Source organism: Anser brachyrhynchus, assembly GCF_964034855.1.
Source record: "Anser brachyrhynchus genome assembly, contig: SCAFFOLD_369, whole genome shotgun sequence".
NCBI classification, from domain to species: domain Eukaryota; kingdom Metazoa; phylum Chordata; class Aves; order Anseriformes; family Anatidae; genus Anser; species Anser brachyrhynchus.
This window is the reverse complement of record NW_027663892.1, coordinates 297-19,262: the sequence shown is the minus strand read 5'-3', so window position 1 is coordinate 19,262 and position 18,966 is coordinate 297. Positions and strand designations below refer to the sequence as shown.

At 66.5% G+C, this 18,966-nt stretch overlaps 2 protein-coding genes across 2 annotated transcripts; both read right to left on the bottom strand.

The window, feature by feature from the left end:
* Window positions 1-3,302: 3,302 nt before the first annotated feature.
* LOC308186689 (uncharacterized protein) lies at window positions 3,303-5,217 on the bottom strand (the record flags this gene model as incomplete). The annotated part of the gene is made up of 4 exons (XM_080608804.1): window positions 3,303-3,439; window positions 3,492-3,593; window positions 3,664-4,375; window positions 5,161-5,217. 4 exons carry the CDS (start codon window positions 5,215-5,217, stop codon window positions 3,303-3,305), a joined length of 1,008 nt encoding a protein of 335 aa, XP_080464930.1.
* Window positions 5,218-11,651: 6,434 nt separating this feature from the next.
* MAP2K7 (mitogen-activated protein kinase kinase 7) lies at window positions 11,652-18,572 on the bottom strand (the record flags this gene model as incomplete). Its single annotated transcript, XM_080608808.1, is given in 18 exon segments — window positions 11,652-11,923; window positions 12,693-12,738; window positions 12,832-12,872; window positions 12,874-12,975; window positions 13,770-13,835; window positions 13,837-13,851; window positions 14,812-14,871; window positions 14,873-14,928; window positions 14,931-14,991; window positions 15,102-15,191; window positions 15,193-15,210; window positions 16,342-16,461; window positions 16,558-16,590; window positions 16,592-16,615; window positions 16,617-16,673; window positions 17,387-17,453; window positions 18,522-18,559; window positions 18,561-18,572. Coding segments are annotated over 18 exon segments (1,044 nt in total). The 3' UTR covers window positions 11,652-11,785.
* Between the last annotated feature and the right edge of the window lie 394 nt (window positions 18,573-18,966).

The window sequence follows — 18,966 nt, the reverse complement described above, 5'->3', positions numbered from 1 at the left end:
AGGGGCCCCGGGGGGGGGACGTCGGCGGCCTGAGGTCGTGGGGGGCCCTGAGGGGGTCGTGGGGGGCCCTGGGGGGGTCGTGGGGGTGTTGGGGGGGTCGTGGGGGTCCCTGAGGGGGTCGTGGGGGTCCCTGAGGGGGTCGTGGGGGGCTCTGAGGGGGTCGTGGGGGCCCTGAGGGGGTCGTGGGGGGCCCTGAGGGGGTCTTGGGGCTTCTTGGGGGGCTCATGGGGGTCCCTGAGGGGGTCGTGGGGGGCCCTGAGGGGGTCTTGGGCTTCTTGGGGGGTCGTGGGGTCCCTGAGGGGATTGTGGGGGGCCCTGAGGGGATTGTGGGGGGCCCTGAGGGGATCACGGGGGGCCCTGAGGGGATCTTGGGGCTCCCTGAGGGGATCTTGGGGCTCCCTGAGAGGATCTTTGGGCTTCTTGGGGGGGTCGTGGGGGTCCCTGAAGGGATCTTGGGGCTCCCTGAGGTGATCTTGGGTGTCCCTGAAGGGGACCCCAGCGGTCTGAAGGGATCTTGGGGCTCCTTGAGGGGATCTTGGGGCTCCCTGAGGGGATCTTGGGCTCCCGAGGGGAACTCCCGTGGCCTGAGGGGATCTTGGGGCTTCCTGAGGGGCTCCAGGAGCTTTCCGAGGGGATTTGGGGGCTCTCTGAGGTGGGACCCTGGTGGTCTGAGGGGATCTGAGGGGAATCTGGGTACAAAGGGGACTGGATGGTGTCCCCAAGGGGGTGCAGAGCACAGGGGGCCCCCCGTCCGGCCCTGAGGCCTCAGAGGGGCAGTGGGCCGGCTGCCTGATGGGCAAGGGTGCGCTGACAGCCCAAATCTGGGGTTGGGATAGCCCAAATCTGGGGTTGGGACAGCCCAAATCTGGGGTTGGGATTGCCGAAATCCGGGGTCGGGACAGCCCAAATCTGGGGTCAGGATAGCCCAAATCCGGGGTCGGGATAGCCAAATCTGGGTCGGGATAGCCCAAATCCGGGGTCGGGATAGCCCGAATCCGGGGTTGGGATAGCCCAAATCCGGGGTCGGGATAGCCCAAATCTGGGGTTGGGATAGCCCAAATCCGGGGTCGGGATAGCCCAAATCCGGGGTTGGGATAGCCCAAATCTGGGGTCGGGATAGCCCAAATCCGGGCTCGGGATAGCCCAAATCTGGGGTTGGGATAGCCCAAATCCGGGCTCGGGATAGCCCAAATCTGGGGTCGGGATAACCCAAATCCGGGCTCGGGATAGCCCAAATCCAGGGCACGTTGGGACCGATTGGGAGCGAGGTGTGCCGTCGGCGTTGCGTCCTTGCCGTCTGACCAAGCTGCTGTGGCCGGAGGGGCCGAGGGCACTGCGACGATCACCTCACCCCTTCCCCACCGTCTTCGCCTGCATCCCCCCATGACGCTTCCAAGCCCGGGCTCTGCAGTTTTTCGTCCCTCGTCGTTTTGTCGCGGGACCACCAAATTTCTGCCTCGGAAGAAACCTTGAGCCCGGACGAGCAGTTGCAGCCGGCCTCCATCGAGCTTTTCCAGCTCGGGCTCCACCGAGCAGTGCATCGAGGCTGGTAGGAAGGGGGCCGGAGCGTGTTCGTGGGTGGCGGAGGGGGGCCGGCGGCATCCTCCCGGGATGGGAAGGAGGACAACGAGCCCGGGGAACGGTCTCCGCACCTTGAGGGACGCGGAAGAGCTGAGCGACCTCGCCGCACGCTTCTAATTCCCATAATCAATTAGCCCGTCGGAAAGCTCCCAAAGCTTCGGGATGCAGAAGGAGCCCGTTCCTCCTGCCTCGTCAGCAAGTTCCCTCTCCCGCTGTAACGCGGCGGGGGAATGATCTCAAAAATGCCTTTGCTCGCTCAGCTGTGAGCCTGATCGCTTGTAACTGTCCAAACGAAGGCTTTCTCCTAAAAAAAAAGACAATTAAACCCAGTGAGGTGATGCTGGAGGGTGCTGTCTTCCGTGGTTATAGGATTCTTGGGCGATAGCTTGTACCCAGCCAAAAAAAAAATCAAGCCGCGGACTCTGAAGACAGGAAGCAGAGAGTGAATGTGTGCGATCGAGCAAGCTCAACGGCCCTTTTTTTGGGGCAAAATCCAGCAGTTTCCGTTACCCGCGCAGTCGCGCTCTGCGTTTCCTCCAGCTGTTCCGCGCCGGTGGGCAGCAGGCAGGTGAGGGGCTGCGGCCTGACGCCTCCCGTCACCAGGAGCTGCTTTTTAACAGAGCTGCGCTGGGAAAGGAGCTGCTGTGGAGGGGAAAAAAACTCCCCGCCTCACACCCAGTGGGTCGGGCAGCGGGCCTGCGCGCGCCCAAAACCGCTTTTTTTTTTAGGGGAAGGCGCGTGGAAACCTGCGGGCGGGAAGTCCGCAGCAGCCCGTCGGGAAGAGACGGGGATTAAGGGTCCCAGGAGCCGGCGAGGTTTGGGGGGGAAACGCCGGGATTGCGCCTAAAGGTAGCCCTTTGGGGAGAATGATAAGGATTTGGAAAAACGACCCCAAAACTAGGGAAAAAGATAAAAAAAAAAACACAAACCAATGGTTAGGTATTGTGTAATTCTCTGGCCTAAAAAGCCAATAAGAGGAACTTCAGTATTTTGGCCAGAATAAGGGTCCGGTGAAAATTCAGGCTTTAATTTTATTGCTCCGTTTTCAGAGGAAGAACCACGTTATGCTCCATGTAATCCTGATACTGCGCGGGAGACAGCGGCAGCTGCTCGGGAGGGGAGACAGGGCAGCAATTGGTGCAGTCCCCGGAGAAGGAGGGCACAAAATGGGTTGGTCGGGAGCACTTTTTGATGGGAGTGGTGCCGTCAGTGTTGTCTAGGGCCCGACTTGGGGTACGGCTCAGGGTTCCAGTTAGGGTTACCTTTAGGGTTGCTTGGAAAGAGAGAAGGCGCAGGGACCTGCTGTGTGTGGGGTTGCGTAACCCTAACCCTAACCCTAACCCAAACCCTAACCGAGCTAACCCTAACCCTAACCCTACCGAAACCCTAACCCAAATCCTAACCCTTACTCTAACCATAACCCTAACCCTAACCCCTAACCCTAACCATAACCTAACTTTACCCTAACCAAAACCCTAACCGAGCTAACCCTAATACTAAACGTACCGAAACCCAAACCCTAACCCAATCCCTAACCCTAACCGTAACCCGAAACCTGAGTTAACCCTAACCCTAACCGAACTAACCCTAACCCTTAACCCTAACCCCTAACCCTAACCCCTAACCCAACCCTAATCCTAACCCAAACCCTAACCGCGCTAACCCTAGCCGAGCTAACACTAAACCTAACACTAACCCTAACACCAGCCTGAACACGAACCCTAACCTAACCTAACCCTAACCCCCAGCCCTAACCCAAACCCAAACCCTAACCGAGCGAAACCTAACCCTAACCCAAACCCTAACCCAAACCGAAACCCTAACCGAGCGAAACCTAACCCTAACCCTAACCCTAACCCTAACCCTAACCCCCAGCCCTAACCCAAACCCAAACCCTAACCGAGCGAAACCTAACCCTAACCCAAACCCTAACCCAAACCCAAACCCTAACCGAGCGAAACCTAACCCTAACCCAAACCCTAACCCAAACCGAAACCCTAACCGAGCGAAACCTAACCCTAACCCAAACCCTAACCCTAACCCCCAGCCCTAACCCAAACCCAAACCCTAACCGAGCGAAACCTAAGCCTAACCCAAACCCTAACCCTAACCCAAACCCTAACCCTAACCCAAACCAAGCTAACCCTAACCCAAACCCTAACCCAAACCCAAACCCTAACCGAGCGAAACCTAACCCTAACCCTAACCCTAACCCTAACCCAAACCAAGCTAACCCTAACCCAAACCCTAACCCTAAACCAAACCCTAACCCTAACCCAAACCAAGCTAACCCTAACCCAAACCCTAACCCTAAACCAAACCCTAACCCTAACCCAAACCAAGCTAACCCAAACCCTAACCCAAACCCAAACCCTAACCCTACCCTAACCCTAACACCAGGGAGTCTCCGCGTTACGGGGTGCGTGCCTTTGGGCGCTGTCCCGCAGGCGCCGGGTGCCGGTCGTTGGCTTTGCCTTACAGAGTTCTTCCCCGAGTCCGAGGCGCCGGAACCGCCGCAAATCCGCCCCCGAACTCCTCTTCGCGCTCTCTGAGATCCTTTAATCTCCTCCAGGTACCCCCCCCGGCACCCCAAAATTCTTCCTGGGTGCCCCAAAATCCCCCCCCGGACTCCAAGCCCCCTGGGGCGCCGTGTCCCAGTGCCTGGGGGCCCTTGGGCCCCCCGCCCCCCCGTCCCTATGCCCAGGTTCTCGGGTCCCCTGGGTCCTCGTGGGCCTGGCGGAGGGGAACCGGGGGGGGCTGAGGGGTTAGGTTTATAGGTTAGGGTTAGGGTTAGCTTGGGTTAGGGTTAGGGTTTGGGTTAGGGTTAGGGTTAGGTTTAGGGTTAGGGTTATGTTTAGGGTTAGGGTTAGCTTGGGTTAGGGTTTGGGTTAGGGTTAGGGTTAGGGTTAGGGTTAGCATTAAGGGTTAGGGTTAGGGTTAGTGTTAGGGGTTAGGGTTAGAGTTACTTTTAGGGTTATCTCAGTTAGGGTTTGGGTTAGGGTAGGGTTAGGTCATGTTTAGGGTTAGGGGTTTGGCTTAGAGTTAGGGTTAGTTGTAACTCGGTTAGGGTTAGGGTAAGGGTTAGGTTAGGGTTATGGGTTAGAGTTATGGGTTAGTGTTAAAGGTTAGGGTTAAGGTTAGAGGTTAGAAGTTATGGTTAGGGTTAGCTCAATTAGGGTTAGTGTTAGGGGTTAGGGTTAAGGTTATCTCGGTTAGGGTTAGGGTTAGGGTTATGGTTAGGGGATAGGGTTAGGGGTTAGTGTTAAGGTTAAGGTTAGGGATTGGGTTAGGGTTAGCTCGTTTAGGGTTAGGGTTAGGGTGAGGGGATAGGGTTAGGGGTTAGTGTTAGGGGTTAGGTTTAGGGTTCGGGTTAGCGTTAGGGTTTGGATTAGGGTTAGGGTAAGGGTTTAGGTTAGGGTTAGGATTAGCTCGGTTAGGGTTAGAGTTAGGGGTTAGGGTTTGGGTTAGGACAGTTTTAAGTTTAGGATTAGGATGAGGGTCCCTTGGTTAGGGTTAGGGGTAGCTCGGTCCCTACATTCAGCTCCCGGCCCTCGGGGGGGGGCAGCGCGCGGGGCTGACGGACAGGCGGGGGGCGTGGCCTGGAGGGAGGGGCGTGGCCTTCCCCGGCGTTGCCATGGGGACGGCGGAGAGGGGCGGGGCTGCGTGGGGGGTTGCCAAGGGGACGGCGCTCGGGGAAGGGAGGGGCCGGGAGGGCGTTGCCATGGGGATGGGGGCGGGGCCGGCGGGGAAAGGGGGCGGGGCCTGGGCTGGCGCGGGGCTGGGAGGGTCCCCTGGGTCCCCCGGGGGGGGGGGGGGGGGGGGGGGGCACGAACAAAGCCCGGCCGGGAGGAACCTGGTGGGGGGGGGGGGGCACCGGGGCGGCCCGAGGGAAGCGAGGGGACACCGGGGGGGTGCTGGGGGCGGGGGGGGCTTGGAGGAGCTTGGGGGGGGGCAAGGAGGGGGGATTTGGGTTAGGGTTAGGGTTAGGGTTAGGGTTAGGGTTAGGGTTAGGGTTAGGGTTAGGGTTAGGGTTAGGGTTAGGGTTAGGGTTAGGGTTAGGGTTAGGGTTAGGGTTAGGGTTAGGGTTAGGGTTAGGGTTAGGGTTAGGGTTAGGGTTAGTGTTAGGGGTTAGGGTTAGAGTTACTTTTAGGGTTATCTCAGTTAGGGTTTGGGTTAGGGTAGGGTTAGGTCATGTTTAGGGTTAGGGGTTTGGCTTAGAGTTAGGGTTAGTTGTAACTCGGTTAGGGTTAGGGTAAGGGTTAGGTTAGGGTTATGGGTTAGAGTTATGGGTTAGTGTTAAAGGTTAGGGTTAAGGTTAGAGGTTAGAAGTTATGGTTAGGGTTAGCTCAATTAGGGTTAGTGTTAGGGGTTAGGGTTAAGGTTATCTCGGTTAGGGTTAGGGTTAGGGTTATGGTTAGGGGATAGGGTTAGGGGTTAGTGTTAAGGGTTAAGGTTAGGGATTGGGTTAGGGTTAGCTCGTTTAGGGTTAGGGTTAGGGTGAGGGGATAGGGTTAGGGGTTAGTGTTAGGGGTTAGGTTTAGGGTTCGGGTTAGCGTTAGGGTTTGGATTAGGGTTAGGGTAAGGGTTTAGGTTAGGGTTAGGATTAGCTCGGTTAGGGTTAGAGTTAGGGGTTAGGGTTTGGGTTAGGACAGTTTTAAGTTTAGGATTAGGATGAGGGTCCCTTGGTTAGGGTTAGGGGTAGCTCGGTCCCTACATACAGCTCCCGGCCCTCGGGGGGGGGGCAGCGCGCGGGGCTGACGGACAGGCGGGGGGCGTGGCCTGGAGGGAGGGGCGTGGCCTTCCCCGGCGTTGCCATGGGGACGGCGGAGAGGGGCGGGGCTGCGTGGGGGGTTGCCAAGGGGACGGCGCTCGGGGAAGGGAGGGGCCGGGAGGGCGTTGCCATGGGGATGGGGGCGGGGCCGGCGGGGAAAGGGGGCGGGGCCTGGGCTGGCGCGGGGCTGGGAGGGTCCCCTGGGTCCCCCGGGGGGGGGGGGGGGGGGGGGGGGGCACGAACAAAGCCCGGCCGGGAGGAACCTGGTGGGGGGGGGGGGGCACCGGGGGCGGCCCGAGGGAAGCGAGGGGACACCGGGGGGGTGCTGGGGGGCGGGGGGGGCTTGGAGGAGCTTGGGGGGGGGCAAGGAGGGGGGATTTGGGGGGGGTTTAGGGGGAATTTGGGGGGCTGGGGGGGGTTGGGGTCGTGGGGGGGGGCATTGGGAAAATAGGGGGGGCATTGGGAAAATAGGGGGAGGCTTCAGGACGCCGTCCGTGCTCTTTTTTTATTGGGGGGGGTGTGTGTGTGGGGGGATGATGGGCCCCGGGGGGGGCGGGGGGGCGGGTGGGGCTGGGACCCCCCCTTCCAGCTGTGGGTGCAGGTGCTGCTGTGGGGGCTGCTGCTGGGGCGCCTCCTGCGTTACGGGGCTGGGGGCGCTGCCGGGGAGCCCCCCCCGGGAATGGCCAGGGGGGACCCGAAGAAGGGGGGAGGGCAGGAGGAGCCCCCCCGGGGGCAGCTTTAAGTGTGCTGCCCCAAAGGGGGTGGGGGGGTCAGGTGAGTCGTGCCCCCCCCCCCCCCCCCATATCCACAGGACCCCCCCCCCCATGGGGTGTCCCCCCCCATCCCCTCCTAAAGCATTTGGGGACGGGGGGGTCCCCAAGCAGGTGCTCACCTGGTTTGGCGGGGGGGGGGGCTCCTGGCTGCTCCCCCCCCCCCCCTCAGTTTCCTTTGTTGAAACTGGGGGCTTATTCCCTCCCCCCAGCACCAGCTGTGGGGACACTGGGCCCTTACTGGGCTATACTGGGAGGGGCAGGGGGGGGTCCCCAGTTTGGGCCACGTGTGCCCCCAGGGCCAAAGCCTGTCCCCGCCCCCCCCCCGGCATGGACGATGTGGGGGGGGGCCCAGCTGATCCCCCTGAGCAACGGGGCCGCCGGCACCAACGGGATCGCCATCGACGAGCAGAAGGTGGGCCCGGGGGGGGGCGTTGGGGGGGGTCCTAAAGGGGGGGGGTGGGGGGAGGACTGGTTGAGGGGATGCTGGGGGGGGGTGACGTAGGGATATGAGGGGTCTGGGGGGGGTTGTGGCGGGGGTGCTGTGGTCCTAGGGGATCTTATGGGGTCCTAGGATGGGGTCTTGGGGGTCCTAGGGGCTGCAGCCCAGGTCCTGTGGGGTCTGGTGTGGGGATATGGGGGTTCCGGGGGGGTCTCGGGGGGGTGTTGCTGTTCTAGGGGATCTTGGGGGTCCTAGGACGGGGTCTTGGGGGTCCTAGGGTGGTTGCCCGGGTTCTACGGGGTCCCGGGGGGGGTGTGACGGGTCTAGGGGTTCATATGAGGTCTTTGGGGGTCCCGGGATGGGGTCGTGCAGGTCCTGTGGGGTCTGGTGTAGGGACGTGGGGGGTCCGGGGGGTCCCAGGAGGGGGTGCTGTGGTCCTAGGGGATCTTGGGGGTCCTAGGACGGGGTCTTGGGGGTCCTAGGGTGGTTGCCCGGGTTCTACGGGGTCCCGGGGGGGGTGTGATGGGTCTAGGGGTTCATATGAGGTCTTTGGGGGTCCTGGGATGGGGTCGTGCAGTTCCTGTGGGGTCTGGTTGTAGGGATATGGGGGGGGTCTCGGGGGTCCTAGGGGCTGCAGCCCAGGTCCTGTGGGGTCTGGTGTAGGGATTTGGGGGGTCTGGGGGGTCTCAGGAGGGGGTGCTGTGGTCCTAGGGGATCTTGGGGGTCCTGGGATGGGGTCTTGGGGGTCCTAGGGTGGTTGCCCGGGTTCTGTGGGGTCCCGGGGGGGGTGTGACGGGTCTAGGGGTTCATATGAGGTCCTTGGGGGTCCCGGGATGGGGTCTGGGGGGTCCTGTGGGGGCTGGTGTAGGGATTTGGGGGGTCCAGGGGGTCTCAGGAGGGGGGGCTGTGGTCCTAGGGGATCTTGGGGGTCCTAGGACAGGGTCTTGGGGTTCCTAGGGTGGTTGCCTGGGTTCTACGGGGTCCCAGAGGGGGGTGTGATGGGTCTAGGGGTTCATATGAGGTCTTTGGGGGTCCCGGGATGGGGACGTGCAGGTCCTGTGGGGGCTGGTGTAGGGATTTGGGGGGGTCTTGGGGGTCTCAGGAGGGGGTGCTGTGGTCCTAGGGGATCTTGGGGGTCCTGGGATGGGGTCTTGGGGTTCCTAGGGTTGATGCCCGGGTTCTAGGGGGTCCCAGAGGGGGGTTTGTGATGGGTTTAGGGGTTCATACGAGGTCTTTGGGGGTCCCGGGATGGGGTCTTGGGGGGTCCCAGGGGCTGTCGCTGTCCCCAGCCCTGGGGAGGCGCCGCCGCCGCTGAGCACCAAAACTCCTCCGGGTCAGGGACCGGCTGCAGGGGGGGTCCCGGGGCCGGTCCCGGGCCCCGTCTCGTTTCACAGCTTCACCGACGACCCGGACGAGGGGACCGAGCGCGCCCTCGGCACGACGCGGGGAGGTGGCGCGGATCCGCCGGGGGGGTTCTGCAGATCCCTCGGGATCCCTTCGGCTGCGGGAGGATCCGGATCGGCTGGGCCGGGCCCCGCGCTGCAGCCCCCCCCCGCCCCGTGGAGGAGCCCCCCCGGTGGAGGTGGCCCGGAGGAGGCCGCGGCCCACGGAGAGCCCCCGGGCCGGAGCCGCAGCCATGGAGAGGAGCCCCCCAGGAGCAGGGGGGCTGCGGGGAGCTGCCCCCCACCCGTGGGGGGGGGCCCCACGCTGGGGCAGTTTGCTCCTGGGGGACGGACCCCGTGGGAGGGGTTCCCTGAGGAGCTGCTGCCCGGGGGGGCTCAGCTGGGCGAGGACGGGGTCCTGGGGGGGGGACACCGCAGCGCAGGGGACGAGAGGGACGGAGAAGCAGCGGCGGCGAAGCAGCGCCAAGGGCTGACCGCGACCCCCCCCCCCCCCGTTCCCCCCCGCCGCTGCTCGGGGTGGGGGGGGAGGTGGAAGCGGGTGGACGTGGGGTGGGGGGGGGGGGGGTGTGGGGGGGGGAAGGTGCTTTTGGTTTCTTTCCTTCGTTTCTCGCTTCTCCGGCTCATCAGGGGGAGGCAATAAATCCTCCCCTCGCCCCGCTCCGAGCCGCTAATTATTGAGCAAATCGTTCGCCCCCCCCCCCCAGCACGCCCCCACCCACCCGAAGAAGCCTGCGGGGGGGCTGAGGGACGAAGCATGCGCCCCGTGGGGCAGCCCGGGCAGGAGCCCCCCCCGCCGGGACGCCTGCGGCCCGCACCCCCCCAGGGCCCACCCGGAGCCCACCCCAAGCACCTGGGAACCGGGGGGGGGGGCAGCGAAGCACAAGGAGGGGGAAGGGGCGCAGGGGGTGCAGGGGGAGCAGCAGCCGGGGTGGTTTTGATCCGGCTGAGCTCCAGCACCCTCCAGCTCCCCCGGCCGCCTCCCAGTCGCCCCCAGTTTCCTCTGGGATGCCCCAGAGGCCTCCCAGGGCGCCCGCTGTGCCCCACGAGCCTCCTCCCGCGCCCACGTCCCTGCTGTCCCCAGTGTCCCCAACACCTGATAGCCCAATGTCCCCCACGTCCCCAGTGTCCCCGGTGTCCCCAGTATCGTTGCCATCCCAATGCCCCATGTCCCCGGTGTCCCCCACGTCCCCATCCTTGATGGCCCCATGTCCTGTGTCACCCCTGTCCCCACTGTCCCCCTACGTCCTTGATGTCCCCCTGTCCCCCTATGTCCCCAGCACCCCCAACATCCTTGATATCCCAGTGTCCCCCAGTGTCCCCAGTGTCCCCCCTACACTGCTGATGTCCCCATGTCCCTGCTGTCCCTCACGTCCCCATTCCCGATGGCCCCATGTCCCGTGCCACCCCTGGCCCCAATGTCCCCAGTGTCCCTCCCATCCCTGATGTCCCACTGTCCCCTCATGTCCCCAGGGAGGAGGCCGGCGGGTTCCACATGCGCCTTTATCATAATAACATTAATTAATACCAAGGGTAACGAGGCGGAGCCGCCCCACGCCCACAATGCACTAAAACGGCACGTGCTGCGGGGACACGGGGACACCCCGGGGACACCCCGGGGGACGCGGCCCGGCGCTGATTGTCACTGCGTGGCCCCGCGTCCCCAGCGCCGCCGGGTCCCCTCTGTCCCCGCGCCTGTCCCCAAGGGGCCACCGCTGCCCTCAGGGCGTCCGCGGGCTGTGTCCCTGTGTCACACCCCTGTCGTGTCCCCGCGTCACGTCGCCGTGTCCCCGCGGCGTCCTTCAGCGCCACGTCCCCCTGCCATCGCTCCGGGCCACCTCTCCGTGCCGTGTCCCCAGGCCATCGCGCAGCGTCCCGTCCTTACGCCACCTCTGTCACTCTTCAGCGCCGCGTCCCCGCGCCGCATCCCCGAGCCGTCCCAGTGCCACCTCTGCGCCGTCCCGCCGTGTCGCCTCCGTGCCGCGTCCCCGCGTTGTCCCTCTCCGTGCCGCGTCCCCGTGCCACTCGCCATCGTCACATCCCCACGTGCCACCTCTGCGCCGTCTACGCCACGTCCCTGGGGCGTCCCCGGTGTCCCCGCGCCACGTCCTCCATGCCACCTCCGTGCCACATCCCCACGTCACATCCCCACGTGCAACATCCCCGTGCCACATCCTTGTGCCGTGTCCCCCGTGTCACGTCCCCGTGTCACATCCGCGCGTCACACCCCGCCGCGCGGCGCCCGCGTCACATCCCGGGCCGTGTCCCCGTGTCACGTCCCCGTGTCACGCCACGGCGTGCCGTGTCCCCCCGTCATGTCCCCACGTCACAGCCACGTGTCACAGCCGCGTGTCGCGCCACCGTGTGCCGCGTCCCCGGGCCGTGTCCCCCCGTCACGTCCCCGTGTCACGCCACGGTGTGCCGTGTCCCCTTGCCACGTCCCCGTGCCACGGCTGCAGCACGCCGTGTCCCCGTGCCGTGTCCCCGCGTCGCAGCCCCGCGCTGTCCCTTGCCGGCACCCCACAGCCGGGTCCCGTCCTCATCTCTGTCCCCAGGCGCTGGGGTCGGGGACGGGGACGGTGGCACCCGTGGCGGGGAAACTGAGGCACGGGCGGGCCACCACAGCGGGGGGGTGGGCAGGGGCATCGCCCTGCGCCGGCGCAACGCCCCTTTGGGACGAGCAGAGCAGGAGGGGGACGCAGCGGGACGTGCCGCGGCGCTCCAGGACGCGCCCGAGGAACGGGGCCGTACTGGGGAGGCGCCGGGGCGCCGTCGGGGGCGCCACGGGGGGGGGTGGTGCCCCGGGGGGGTGCCCCGGGTGCTACCTGGTGAAGAAGGGGAGGTGGTGCTGGCTGAGGCCACCGGCGGTGCGCGGGGACTCTGTCCTGGCCATGACGTCCTTGAACCAGGAGGCCACGTCCACCTCCAGCGTCTCGTAGCGCTTGATGAAGTTGTGCTCCTGCGGGGGAGGCGGCGTGAGCAGCGTGGGGACATGTGGGGACACGCGGGGACGCCTGGCCCCGAGTCCCTGTCGCAGCATCGCGGGGACGGGGACACGTGGGGACAGAGAGCAGGACGTGGGGACAGGGACACAGGGACGGGGACAGGGAGACAGGGGGGACACACGTGGATAACGTGGGGACACACGTGGACAGCGTGGGGACATGGGACGCGGAGACACCAGGACGGGGACAATGTGGGGACAGGGATGTGGGAACACCAGAACGGGGACACAGACGTGGGGACACCAGGATGGGGACAAGGATACAGGGACACACATGGCGACACCAGGATGGGGACAATGTTGGGGACAGGGATGCGGGGACACCAGGACGGGGACAAGGTGGGGACAGGGACATGGGGACACCAGGATGGGGACAACGTGCGGACAGGGATGTGGGGACACCAGGACGGGGACAATGTTGGGGACAGGGACGTGGGGACACATGTGGGCACCAGGACGGGGAAAACATGGGGACACCAGGATGGGGACAAGGCGGGGACAGGGACAACGTGGGGACAGGGACATGGGGAGACATGTGGATAATGTGGGGACATGGGATGTGGGGACAGGGACGTGGGGACACACGTGGGCACCAGGACGCGGACAACGTGGGGACACCAGGACAGGGACGTGGGGACACACGTGGGCACCAGGATGGGGACAACGTGGGGACAGGGACGTGGGGACACGGGGGTGGGAACGACGCGGGGTCGCGGGCACCCACCAGTAACTTGTTGTACTTTGGTCTCTTCCTGTGGTCCTTGGTGAGGCTGGGGGAGAGGGAACAAGGTCAGCACCTCGGGGACCCGGGGGGGGGACAGCCAGGGGACGTGTCCCCAGCCCGGGGGTGGCTCGTCACCCACCAGTCCCTGACGAAGGCCTGGAAGTCCCCGGAGAAGCCCATGGCGGGGGGGCAGCAGCGGGGGGTCCTCCTGCAGCACCTTCGTCAGCACCTCGAAGTCCGTCTTGCAGTTCTGGTACGGGAACTGCCCCGTGGCCAGCTCCACCTGCGGGGACACCGCGGGGACGCCGCTGGCACCGGGGGGGACACGGCGGGGACACAGCCGGGTGTCACAGCAGGACGTGGACAGGGTGGGGTGGCACCACAGCTTCATGGGAGGACTTGGGGGGGACACGGGGATGGGTTGGGGACACGTTGGGGACACGCTGGGGATGTGTTGGGGACGTGCTGGAGACGTTCCAGGGACACGGGGATGGGTTGGGGACACGTTGGGGACATGGGGACACGCTGGGGATGTGTTGGGGATGTGCTGGAGACGTTCCAGGGGCACAATGGGGACATGGGGACGTGTTGGGAACGCGCTGGGGACATGTTGGGGACACGGGGATGGGTTGGGGACACGTTGGGGACATGTTAGGGACATGAGCATGGGTTGGGGACACGTTGGGGACATGTTAGGGACATGGGGATGGGTTGGGGACACGTTGGGGACATGCTAGAGACATTCCAGGGACACGTTAGGGACATGGGGACGCATTGGGGACACGCTAGGGATACATTAGGGACACGGGGATGGGTTGGGGACGTGCTGGGGACACGGGGACATGTTGGGGGTGTGTTGTGGACGTGCCGGAGACATTCCAGGGACACGTTAGGGACGTGGGGACGCGTTGGGGACACGCTGGGGACACGGGGATGGGTTGGGGACGCGTTGGGGACGCGTTGGGGACACGGGGATGGGCTGGGGACGCGTTGGGGACACATTGGGGACGCGTTGGGGACACGGGGATGGGTTGGGGACGCATTGGGGACACATTGGGGCCGCGGGCCCGCGCTGACCAGGGAGATGCCGAGGCTCCAGACGTCGGCGCGGATGTCGTAGTCGGGCTTGGTGGGGTCGGGGGGGGTCGATGCGCTCCGGCTGCACAGGGGGGGCAGGGGGGGCAGCTGTGGGTGCTGGGGGGGGGGCAGCAGCACCCCCAAAACACCCTGGGACCACCCCCAAAACGCCCCCAGCACCCCCAACCCCCCCATGGCACCCTCCCAGCACCCCGAAACACCCCCAAAAGACCCAGATCTCGGGGGCAGCCCCCCCAGAGAGCCCCCCCAGCACTGCCGCCACGGCTCCGCTCCCCACCACCTCCTCCCAGCACCCCGGGGGGCTCTCCCCACCCCGAGGCAGCACCCCGGGGTGCTCCCCACCTCCAGAGGCAGCACCCCGGGGTGCTCTCCACCCCCAGAGGCAGCACCTTGGGGTGCTCCCCACCCCCAGAGGCAGCACCCTGGGGTGCTCCCACCTCCCCCAAAGCAGCACCCTGGGGTGATCCCCACCCCCAGAGGCAGCACCCCGGGGTGCTCCCCACTCCCAGAGGCAGCACCCCGGGGTGCTCCTCATCCCCCCGGGCAGCACCCTGGGGTGTTCCCCATCCCAACGCAGCACTGTGGGGTGATGCCACCCCCCCAAGGCAGCACCCTGGGGTGCTCCCCACCCCCCTGGGCAGCACCCTGGGCTGCTCCCACCCTCCCCGGCAGCACCCTGGGGTGTTGCCACCTCCCCAGGGCAGCACCCTGGGGTGCTCCCCACCCCCAGACAACACCTTGGGGTACTCCCCCACCCCCAGAGGCAGCACCCTGAGGTGCTCCCCACCCCACCAAGGCAGCACCCCGGGGTGCTCCCTACCCCCCAAGGCAGCACCTTGGGGTGCTCCCCACCCCCCGGGCAGCACCCTGGGGTGACACCACCCCCCCAGAGGCAGCACCCTGGGGTGCTCCCCACTCCCCCGGGGCAGCACCCTGGGGTGACACCACCCCCCCAAAGCAGCACCCTGGGGTACTCCCCACCCCCCAGGGAGCCCCCCCCCCGGCACCCCCGGGTGCTCACGGCCATGTAGGCGGCGCAGCCGGCGCTGCGGGTCTTGGCCTTGGAGTCGACGAGGCGGCCCGCTGATGCCGAAGTCGCAGAGCTTGACCTGGCCCCGCTCGTCCAGGAGGATGTTGGAGGCTTCACGTCGCGGTGGATGACGCCGTGCTTCTCCTTCAGGTAGAAGAGCGCCTTCACGATCTGCGGGGGGGGGACGCAAAGGGGCGGGGGGGGTCAGCGGGGGTCCCTCGGGGCCGGGGGGGGGCGTTTCCCCGCGCCCCCCGTCGCCCCCAACCCGGGTCCCCGCTCACCGCCACCGTCATCTTGCCCAGGATGCGCTCGGGGATGGGGCCCTGGATGCGCTTCTTGAGCTTCTCGGCGCAGGTGCCCATCAGCTCCATGGGCGATGAAGACGTCGGTCTGGATGGGGGGGGGGGTAAAAGGGGGAGGGTGCGCGTGGCGGTGAGGGAGGGGGGGCTGGGGGCACCGGGAGGGGGGCTGGGGGCATTGGGGGGATGGCTGGGGGCACTGGGGGGGGGTTTGGGGGCACGGGGAAGGGCCGTGGTGGGGGGCAGGGGGCTGGGGGCATTGGGGGGGGGTCTGGGGCACCAGGGGGGGGGCGTGGTGGTGGGGAGGGGGGCTGGGGGCATGGGGGGAGGGGCCTGGGGGCACAGGGGGAGGTTTGGGGACACACAGAGGGGATGTGGTGGTGGGGAGGGGGTCTGGGGCAGGGGGAGGGGGTCTGGGGGCATGGGGGGGCGGTTTGGGGGCACACGGAGGGGACGTGGTGGTGGGGAGGGGGTCTGGGGGCAGGGGGAGGGTCTGGGGGCACGCGGAGGGGATGTGGTGGTGGGGAGGGGGTCTGGGGGCACGGGGGGAGGGGGTCTGGGGGCATGGGGGGGGCGGTTTGGGGGCACGTGGAGGGGATGTGGTGGTGGGAAGGGGGTCTGGGGGCAGGGGGAGGGGGGATGTGGTGGTGGGGAGGGGGGCTGGGGTATGGGGGGGTCTGGGGGCATGGGGGGGGTCTGGGGGCGGGCCTGGGGGCACGAGGAGGGGGGCTGGGGGCACGCGGAGGGGACGTGGTGGTGGGGAGGGGGTCTGGGGGCACGGGGAGGGGGGCTGGGGTATTGGGGGGGGGGTCTGGGGGCATGGGGGGGGGGACATAGTGGTGGGGAGGGGGTCTGGGGGCACGGGGAGGGGGGCTGGGGTATTGGGGGGGGGTCTGGGGGCAGGGGGAGGGGCGCAGACGGGGACTGGGAGGGACGGAGGGAGGCAGGGAGGGGCTGCGGCACTGCTGGGGGGCAAGGGGGGGCAGCCAGGGAGGGGGTCCTGGGACCGACGGGGACACGGGACAGGTCCTGGCACCCCCGGGGGGGGGTCCAGGCAGTGCTGAGCGCCCCCCTTGCGGTGACGGCGGACAGGAGGGGCGCGTCCCAGCGCCGCCACCCCCCCCAGGGCCCCCGGGGGCCCGCATCCTGACCCGGGGAGGGGGCTAGTCGGGGGGGTGAGGGGGGGGTGTAAGAAATGGGGGGGGCCCCGGGGGGGGCTCACGTTGGTGATGAAGGTGCCGAAGCACTGCACGATGTAGGGGCAGTCGTGGCTCTTGAGCACCACGTCCAGGTCCATCAGGATGCGCTTGTTCTCCTCCCGGTTCCCCGAGCGCCGCATTTGCTGGGGGGGGGGGGGGGGGGCGTTAGATGAATTTGGAGGGGGGGGGGGGACACGACGCACAGCCAGGGCCCGATCCTGCCCCCCCCGGGGCCCCACCTTGACGGCGATGACGTGCCCCGTCTTGCGGAAAGCGCATCTTCCAGACCTGCCCGCATGGTGCCGCTGCCGATCTCGCCCAGGTTCTCCAGGTCGTTGATCTCCGCCTGGTAGCGCTGGGGGGGGGGGGCACGGGGGGGGTCGGGGGGGTCAGTGGGGCACGGGGGGGTCGGGGGGGGGCCACACGGGGGGGGGCACGGGGGGAGGTCGGGGGGTTGGGGGGGCACCAGGGGGAACACGGAGGGGGGGCAGGGGGATGGTTGTGAGGGGGCATGGGGGGGGAACAGGGAGGGGGGGTGGGGGGGCCCTTCCCATGCCCCCGAGGGTCCCCCCCCCGTGTCCCCGCACGTTCCCCCCAGCCCTGAGCGTCCCTCCCCATGTCCCCAAATGCCCCCCCCCCGTGCCCCCAAGTGTCCCCCCCATCCCTAACTGCCCCCCCGGTGTCCCCAAATCTCCCTCCCCAGGTCCCCATGCGCCCCCCCCGTGCCCCCAATGCCCCCCCCCATGCCCCCAATGTCCCCCCCTGTGCCCCCGTGTCCCCCCCGTGACCCCAAGGACCCCCCCCATGCCCCCAACATCCCCCCCAATGTCCCCTCATGCCCCCAAGTGCCCCCCCATGCCCCCAATGTTACCCCCAATGTCCCCCCAATTGACCCCGAGCATCCCCCCCCGTGACCCCAAACGTCCTCCCCCGTGCCCCCAATGTCCCCCCCTGTGACCCCAAACACCCCCCCCCCCGTGACCCTGAGGGTCCCCCATGCCCCCCCCGTGCCCCCAATGCCCCCCCCGTGTCCCCAAGAGTCCCCCCCAATGTCCCCCCCGTGCCCACCTGCCCCCCCACGGTGAGGTATCCCGTCTGCTTCATGATCTCCTGCAGCTTCTGGTCGATCTCGATGCTGGGGAGAGGGAGAGAGGCCGGGCGGCCAATCAGGAGGCAGCGAGGGAGAGCCCAGCCAATCGGCACGGAGGAAGGGAGCGCCCGGCCAATCGGCAGAGGGCGGGATGGCCGCCCGGCCAATCAGGAGCGAAGGGCCACCCGGCCAATCGGCATGGGGGGGGGGAGGGGTCGTTGGTGACCAACCCGCGCTCAGAGGGGTTGGCCAATCAGAGCGCGGGCTTCTGGCCAATCAGAGCGCAGGGGATCGGGCTCTCTGGCCAATCGGCACGCACAGACTCCTGCCGGCCTGGCCAACCAGCACGCGCTGCTTTTGGTACGCCTGGCCAATCGGCGCATGGGAATCTGATGCCTGGCCAATCAGCACCCAGGGAACCTTATTCAGGATCCGCCCAATCAGCAGGCAGAGGCCACGTCTGCAGAACCCTATCAGCACGCGCCTCTCCTCCCTGCCTGACCAATCGGCACAGGGGGGTTCCGAGACGCCCAGCCAATCAACACGACTCTTCTGCCTGCCTAGCCAATCGGCAGCTACGCCTTTCTGCACAGCCGGCCAATCAGCACACGCCTCCTGCCTGGCCAATCAGCACCACGCGATCCCCCTCTACTCTAGCCAATCGGCACACGCAATCCCCCTCCTCCCCGGCCAATCAGCACACAGATGCTCCTCTTTCTCGGACAATCATCACACACGATCCCCTTCTCCGCTGGCCAATCAGCACACAGAGGCTCCTACCTCCCTAACCAATCAGCACACGCGATCCCCCTTCTCCTCTGACCATCAGCACACAGAGGCTCCTACCTCCCTAACCAACCACCACACGCGATCCCACCGGCCTCCAACCAACCAGCACGCCCGGTCTCCCTCCCCTTCCGGCCAATCCCAGCGCACCAAACAACCCGGCCAACCAGCACAGGCGCCAGCCCTCTGGGCCAATCAGCAGGCGGGATCCCGTGCCGGCTGAGCCAATGAGGTGCCGGGGGGGCCCTGGGGAGGCCCCGAGGGGGTTCTGGGGGGTCCTGAGGGCCCCGGGGGGGTCCCGGGGGGGTCCTGGGGGGGTCACCCCACCTCTCCACGCTGCGGGGCACCAGGAAGGGCGGCTGGGGGCAGCCCCAGCATGTTTGCGGGGGCGCGAGGGGGGGCGGCGGGTGCTGGGCGCCCTCGGGGGCTGCGGCTCGGCCCCCCGCCGTCGCTCACCAGCGGCAGCTGCAGAGCTGGGGGGGGGGGGACGGGGACGGGGGGGGGGGGACAGAGAGAGAGAGAGAGAAGGTCAGAGCGCCCCCCCCCTCCCGAAAAAAAACCCACGCCCCGCGGCCCTCCCGAAACAAAGCCCAAACGGCCTCGAAACGCCCCAAAATGCCTCCTGGAACAGCCGCCTGAAACAGCCCGAAGTAGCCCCAATTACCCCCCAAAAATAGCCCCTTCCCCCCCCCCCAAAAAACCCCCAAACAAGCCTCCCAAATCGCCTCTGAAAAACACCCCAAAAAATCAGCCCCCAAACCCCCCCCAAATC